At 48.2% G+C, this 7,208-nt stretch overlaps 2 protein-coding genes across 5 annotated transcripts in view; one reads left to right on the top strand and one right to left on the bottom strand.

The window, feature by feature from the left end:
- Tulp2 (TUB like protein 2) overlaps nt 1–7,208 on the bottom strand; it is a 34,614-nt gene that overhangs the window by 5,068 nt on the left and 22,338 nt on the right. For 2 of the 3 annotated variants that reach the window (XM_028789023.1, XM_028789024.1), the window contains exons 2-3: nt 756–893; nt 445–612 (exon numbers count right to left, since the gene is read on the bottom strand). In XM_028789023.1, the coding sequence (XP_028644856.1) occupies nt 445–612; nt 756–816 (229 nt within the window). In that variant the 5' untranslated portion in view covers nt 817–893. Of the gene's footprint in view, nt 1–444; nt 613–755; nt 894–2,644; nt 2,750–7,208 lie in introns of those variants that run through there. The other variant, XM_028789025.1, reaches the window with a different exon arrangement.
- The window catches only part of Nucb1 (nucleobindin 1), a 27,176-nt gene that overhangs the window by 4,204 nt on the left and 15,764 nt on the right, over nt 1–7,208 (top strand). Inside the window, exons 1-2 of one of the 2 annotated variants that reach the window (XM_028789021.1) lie at nt 5,735–5,851; nt 6,297–6,435. In XM_028789021.1, the coding sequence (XP_028644854.1) occupies nt 6,307–6,435 (129 nt within the window). In that variant the 5' untranslated portion in view covers nt 5,735–5,851; nt 6,297–6,306. Of the gene's footprint in view, nt 1–5,734; nt 5,852–6,296; nt 6,436–7,208 lie in introns of those variants that run through there. The other variant, XM_028789022.1, reaches the window with a different exon arrangement.

Here is a 7,208-nt window from a genome sequence, read left to right as displayed (position 1 = left end):
AACTCCAGCTCCAGATGGCTCACACATGCCTATAACTCCAGCTCCAGTGGATCTGAGTTCCTCTTTTGGCCTCTGCGGGAACTGCATTCACACTCACAGACGCACATACATATAACTAAAAGAATTACAATAAATAAAATATGAATGTGGTGCAACACACCGTTAATCCCAGCACTGACGGAGGCAGAGGCAGTGGTCTCCGTGAGTTCAAGATGTGCCAGGGCCACATAGAGAGAAGACCCTTTCTTCCCCAAGTTAATTAAAATAAATACATCTGATGTGCTGATGGTTTTACATCTAAATCCACTATAACATAGACTAGACACCCTGACGGATGAAATATGAGACCTAGGAGTTATGCCTCATATGAACCTGTTGTCAAACCAAGGATGACAACCTGTCATGGGAACCAGGGGCAGATTTTATTCCCTTTCCCCAAATTACCGGATTCTGGGGAGGCTAGCCAGCCCCTGCGTCGGTTTGCCAGATGCGTCTTGGGAGGTCGGGAGATGACAGGAATGTCCTCCATGGTCACTTCCTCCACATCTGAGTCAGAGCTGTCTGGGAGCCAGCAGAGATGGCGGACCGCAGGACCGTTGCCCCGAGTGTATACTAGAGCAAGAAGAGGCTCAGATTTAGGATCCTTTGGTGCAAGAGGCAGCAGGTCAGGATCTGACACCAATGTTAGGAGGAGGGGGTGTAGAACCCTGAACTTATAAGGGGGTATGTTCTAAATACTAGTGGCCCAAGGTTACCTGCTCCTCTGGGTGACAGTAGGGGGGCCCGCTCACCACTCCCATCTCCAACATAGCTCATGGTGATAAGGGCACTGTGTGCCGCTGAGGGCAGATGCGCCTGTGGTACGTTCTCCTGGAGGAAAGGACTCCCAACACCTGGGAGCAAGTTCAGAGAGGCCCATTTGAAAAGGATCTACAGAGTAAGGCAGAAAGATTGCCCCAAATCCTGCAATGCATAATAAGTTCCAGGATAGCCTGTGCTAGCACGAGATGCATCGCGCCCCACTCCCCAACCCAAGCCAAAAACTCAGTAATAAGCCACTCGCACTGCCTGGGTGTCACAGAAAATGTGAAACCCCTGCTTTACTAGAAGGACTTCTGTCTCTGGGTAGTCCCTGTTCCCTTGGACTCTACTAGGCTCTGACAAACCCAGTCGCTGGAATCTCTTAGGTTTGGCCCTCCAGTTTTTCTATGCCCTGCCTGGGTACTACCACAGGACCGGATAATCTCATTGGCTCCTAAGAAACCCATAACCCAGTCATACTTCTGCAGAAGGATCCACGAGGCCCCACCTCTGTTCCCTCATAAAGCCCCACACTCAAGTAAGCCACGCCCCTATGCGCTACCATATGCTCTCCCAGCCCCCATGATGCATTAGGGCCCGGCCCTGACACATTATAAATCTGTCTAACAGCTCCTCCTCTTAACAACTCCTGATCCTAAGCTCCACCCCTATGAATCCATAGGCTCCTCCCTGATACATTATAGCCCTGACCCTCGTCTCCATCCCTGTCCTCAAAGAGGACCTCTTAGAGGTTCCCCACCACTGGTGCCAGTAGGACACTTCCTGACATCTGATAGGCCAGTCTCTCCTACAGCCAGCACCATCCACCAAGTCTCCGCCCTGGGGCTCACTAAGCTCCACCCTCTAGTGTTCACTAGGCCCTGCCCTCAAGCGCCCCTAAACCCCTTCCACCAGACCAAGGCCCCAGCTCCTGGCACTCTGGAAGCGCTCCTCCCCACGCCTTGGTCGCCGGTGCCTCAGGGAAGCATCAGGATTGGCCTGAACCATGAGGGGCTCCTGGCGTTTCCTGCGCTGCTTCTTCTCAAATAGCTGTCGCTGCAGAAGCAAGAAGGAGGGTATAGTGGGAACCGAAACCAGACGGATAGACAGGAGTGAGGTTGCCCGGGGAGAGTCCAGGTACCCTTCCTCTTAGGGGTCCTAGGTATCCAGTCCCTCAGTCCCTCCAAGTCCTTTCCTGTCAGATCTGATCTACTTCCACCTCCTCCAAAAACTCTAGACCTTTTGTTCCTTAAAAATTTTCCTCAGCCATCCTAGCAGAGGAATGAGGGAGGGCTGCAATTTCCAGACACACAACTTAGCGAGTCCCTGTTTCAAAATACAAAGGGAGGTATAAAGGCTACAGAGTAAGGCCGTCTCAGAAAATGACTAATTAGGCCCTGAGAGATGGCTTGGTGGGTAAATAAATGTGCTTACCAACCCATCAAGCCTGACCACCTGAGTTCGAATCCTAATATTGTCAAAGGTAAGACCCTGCTCCTGCAAGTTGTCTCCACATGCCATGGTGTTCATGTACCCTCTCTCAAATGAATGTAATTTAAAACCAAAAATAAAACAAAAGCAATGAATAGGAAGGTTCACTGTAACTCTAGCACCCAAGCTGCAAGTTTAAGACCAGCCAGGGCCAGACAGCAAGGTCCTCTGCAAGTTTAAGACCAGCCAGGGCCAGACAGAAAGGTCCTCTCTCAAAATAAGGCTGAATTCCTATTTTCTCATTTCCTAATGAGAGAACCCAAAGTTCAGAGAAAACGAACATGGGATTGAGGGCTCTGAGCAACCTTCTGGAAAGGTTGGGAAAATGGAAGCATGGGATTCCAGGCCATACCTGTTGTTCTAGCTTCTGCAGCCTCACGCCAGAGAATTCATCCTCCAAGGTCCTGAGAGAAACACAAGCTGGTGGCCAAAACTAGCAAGGATAGCTTGTCTGTTCAAGGGCCCCTCCCCTTGACTAATTTGGGTTCTGAGCACCTGTGATGTCACAGTAGGCAGGGGACCTGAGTTTTCTAAGTCAATTATCTGCTCTTTCGCCCAGGACCCCCCATTTTAGGACCCAAGCAGAGACCCCAGGTTTTTGCTATCACGGGAGACTCAGAGGTCCTGAGCTCCTTTCTCTCACAGACTTAAGCATTTTCACCTGTATCTATTTCAGAAGGATGTAGCAGTTCAGACCCCCCCCCCCCCGCACATTCCTACAAAGTTGATGGCGGTGAGCCTGAAGACAGAGCCCAAAACTGAGTGTATCCTTAAGGTACGCGTCCAAGTCCTCCCTCTCCCAACCCACTGCCCATTAAGTTTCCCTACTCACTCTTTCTTCCACTGTTCATTCTCCTGAGACGTTCTAGAGGGTTAGGAAGGCAAGATCAAGATCTAGATCCCACATCTCAAAAGAGACCGCTCTCTAATACCTGACCTCGGCCTTCATTGGCCTTAGCAACCCAACTCCCAACCCCTCCCTGCGAGTTAGTAGCTTGTGTTGAGCTTTAAGCACTACTCGGAGCGCAAACATCCAGTTCTCTACCAAATACCTAAGGCTTGTCCTGCTTCTGAGTATTAGGACTGGCGGTTGGCTTAGGGACACAAATCCCAAACCTTCGGAATTCACCTGTCTGCAATCTCAGAGGCACCCACCCTCCCTAGTGCTACCTTGGCGATCTCATGGCCTAGCCGCGAAGCGGGAACTCTAAACTTATCTGGACTCTCTCAGAAAGGGGATTCCCATGGGCACTTGCCCTCTTGGCCCCTCACGGTCCATGTCCAACAGAGTAATGCCCCAGGCCACCGGAGCAGGCGGATCCCTTGTTCTGGGGATTCCGAATTGGAACCAAGAGTCAACGTTCCTTAAAGGGACCCATGAGTATCCACCTAGCAATATAGTTCTCTGTATAGAGTTTTTAAGAAATGTATAAGGTCAGTGCCCAGTGGCTGATGCCTGTAATTCCTGCACTTGGGAGGTAGGGACGAGTTCAGAGCTTGGAATATGTAAATGAAGGTGGGCTTGGGATTACAAAAGCATTTCAGAAAAGAAATAAATAAGTTATATTAAAAAGGGGGGCTGGGAGTCTTGGTATCTACTTTTTTTATATAGTTTAATGTATTTTAACAGCAAACTTACAGAAACAGCACGGAAGACAGGCAATATTGAAAACATGTACTTGCATATAGAACAGTTCAGAAAAGTATAGTGAATGGATGGAATCTACTGTATGATAAAAGCACTACCAATTGGGGAGGGAATGGGGTAAGGGGATAACATCTGAAATGTAAATAAAATATCCAATTTAAAAAAAAACGCTACCAATACCATTTAGTTGCTGTCAATAAAAAAAATTAGGGTTTTTTTTGTTTGTTTTTCTTTTCTTTTCTTTTCTTTTTTTTAAATCCAGAGAGCTGGAGAGATGGCTCAGCGGTTAAGAGCACTGGCTGTTCTTCCAGAGGTCCTGAGTTCAATTCCCAGCAACTACATGGTGGCTCACAACCATCTGTAATGGGATCTGATGCTCTCTTCTGGTGTCTGAAGACAGTTACAGTGTACTTATATAGTAAAGTAAATAAATAAATCTTTAAAAAAAATCCAATACTGGCATTGTCCAGAAAATTCTAACAAGTTCATTTATAATTGTTATAAAGTTGAAGTGTCGAAATGTGTTCACTGAAATATTTTGCTTTCATTAATGCTTTACATCTTGCATTTATTTTTAAAATTCACACACAAATGAAAGTGGAGAACTGCCAATATGTTCCTTCCAACGTCTGGGACTTGAAATTGCTCAGGACTTCAAAACAGGCCTGTGCTTCCAGAGGGCAGGTATTGGTGCTTTGCAGCAGGCTAAGGAGGCCTATCTGGTTGGTCTTTTTGGAAATACCAACCTGTGTGCTATCCATGCCAAGTGGGTAACAGTTTTGCCAAAAGATATCCAGCTAGCACGCTGCATACTTGGAGAACATGCTTAAGTGTCCACTATGCGGGGAAAACTTCATTTTTTTTAAAAAGTTTTTTTTTCTCTTTTTCCCTGTCATCAGTAGTTTTGAATGTTAGATATCTTTTCCTTGTAGTCAAAAGATACCTAAGTAGGGGCTGAAGAGATGGCTCAGTGGGTAAGAGCATTGATTGCTCTACTAGCAGTCCTGAGTTCAATTCCCGGCAACCGCACAGTGGCCAGGACTTCCTGTAATGGGATCTGATGCTCTCTTCTGGTATGTCTGAAGACAGCTACAGTGTACTCGTATACTTAAAAGAAGTAAATAAGTCTTTTTTTTTTTTTTATAAGTTGCAAGCTGAGGTTGGGGCACAGCGGTTTTTTGGTTTTTTGTTTTGTTTTGTTTTTTTTGTTTTTCGAGACAGGGTTTCTCTGTGTATCCCTGGCTGTCCTGGAACTCACTCTGTAGACCAGGCTGTCCTCGAACTCAGAAATCCGCCTGCCTCTGCCTCCCAAGTGCTGGGATTAAAGACGTGCGCCACCACCGCCCGGCTCTCCTCTACTTTCATTTGTGCATGGCATCTACGTTTAATCTCAGCACAGAATCTCTGTAATTTCTAGGTCAGCCTGGTCTACATAGAGTTCCATCTAGGGATACAAAGTGAGACTTTGTTTAAAAAATAATGGTCATATACTGTGTAGTTTCCTATCACTAAAGCTCTAACTTGCAGAAATTTGTGAAGCGAAAATAAATAAGAAAACTACAACTCCCAGGGGACACCGGGGCAAGATGTCCGCAAAGTTGTTCCGTTCCCCCCCAAGCCCCCAATCCCTAGGCATGTAGGGATTTGAATTGTATTTGAAAACGACGCAGGAAATGTTGCGTTGAAGAATGTGAGCTTCCAAGAAAGCAGGAAAGATTTTCAAAAATAAGGAAACCACATCGGAAAGGGGCGGGGCCGCTAACGCGGGCGGAAGCTCAAAGCCAGCGTGGACCTATCAGTATTCTGGGGGCGGGCTCTCTGCGGTGGAAAAGTGGGCGTGACTTAGGAGGGAAATCACCAGAAACCTGGCGGAGGTCGCCGGCTGGGAAAACGCCCTCTGCGCAAGGAGAGGTGAGGGGGTGTTTAGAAGCTGAAGGCAGAGGGCTGAGCGCGGGATACTTGCCCGGTGTCAGGCCCCGGAGGTCCCGTGGGAAGGGGAGGTTAGGGGCCTGGAATCACAGTTCAGGGGAGGATTCCCTACTCAGGGAGCGGAATGAGGATCTGCGGACTGCGCTCCGGGAAAGGGAGGCTGGAAGGCCTGGCATCCTGGATTCCAGGTGTCTAAACGCTTGGAGTCTTCATTTCTGTAAATAGGGTGATGTGCACACTCGTTTGCCCAACCGGATACGGGATTGGGACATCCTTAGCCAGGGATAGTACTACACGCCTGTAATTCCAGCGCATGGAAGGGAGAGTCAGGAGGGTCAGGAATTCAAGGCCAACCTAGGCTATTTAATACACATCTCAGAAAACCGTAGCAAAACAAGAAAAACTCATTCTCCATCTCTCCTCACAGACCAGCCACGATGCCTACCTCTGTGCCCCGCGGGGCCCCTTTCCTCCTCCTACCACCTCTACTGATGCTGTCTGCTGTGCTGGCAGTGCCCGTGGACCGCGCAGCGCCTCATCAGGACAGCCAGGCCACTGAGACCCCGGTGAGTAGCCCTGGCCTGTTCTCTGGCGTCTTTGCAGTGGTGCGGCAGCGTTTGCCATCCCCAGGGCCCTGGTGAAAACTCCAGGGAGCCCGTTTCTTACCCCGAGGCTTGTGGTTTACCTGCCGGCCTTTGCAATAGTGAGTAGGTGAAACAAACAAGTCCTGGGGTCACTGGCCTTTGAGATGTGGAAATCAAGACATCCCAAATGAAAACCTGTGTCACACCCTCATCTAAACCCCTCTGATCCTTAAGACCCTCTTTAACAAGGAATGAAGAAAACCAAAAGGAAAGCCACATTTCTCAGTAGCGCCATCGGCAGTTGGATACTATTACCTAGCAGGGCATCCCTGCTTCACGGGAGGTGTAGTTTAAATGGGAAAGGAACTCCCATCGTTAAAGTGGGAAAGGGAACTGCTGACTTACTCATTTCAACAAATATTATTGAACCCTGTGAAACCTTTGCTCCTGCTCCTAGAGAGTTGGAACTTTTGAACTCCAGGTACCTGATATATGGTCTGGTTCTCCCTATAGCTTTCTCTAGCAGTGCAAGCTGTTGTTGCCTCCTGAGACAGGTCGTCCCAAGCTACTGTGTATGTAGCAGGGCCTCCTGCAAGGTGTTAGTACTTTACTCTGTGAAATCTCGAAGCCTGAAAACCATTGTATCAGAGAAAAATAATAGAGCAGACAAGTTGTAAGTCTTTGCAGGTTCCAGTAGGGAGAGAAAGCCAGGGTCTTTGCAGGTTGAGCACTGTAGGTCATTAAGCATATATATA

The sequence above is a fragment of the Grammomys surdaster genome, unplaced genomic scaffold, assembly GCF_004785775.1.
Source record: "Grammomys surdaster isolate TR1022 unplaced genomic scaffold, NIH_TR_1.0 125769, whole genome shotgun sequence".
NCBI lineage: Eukaryota > Metazoa > Chordata > Mammalia > Rodentia > Muridae > Grammomys > Grammomys surdaster.
Note: the sequence above shows the minus strand (reverse complement) of the source record. Positions and strands in the feature narration are given on the sequence as shown.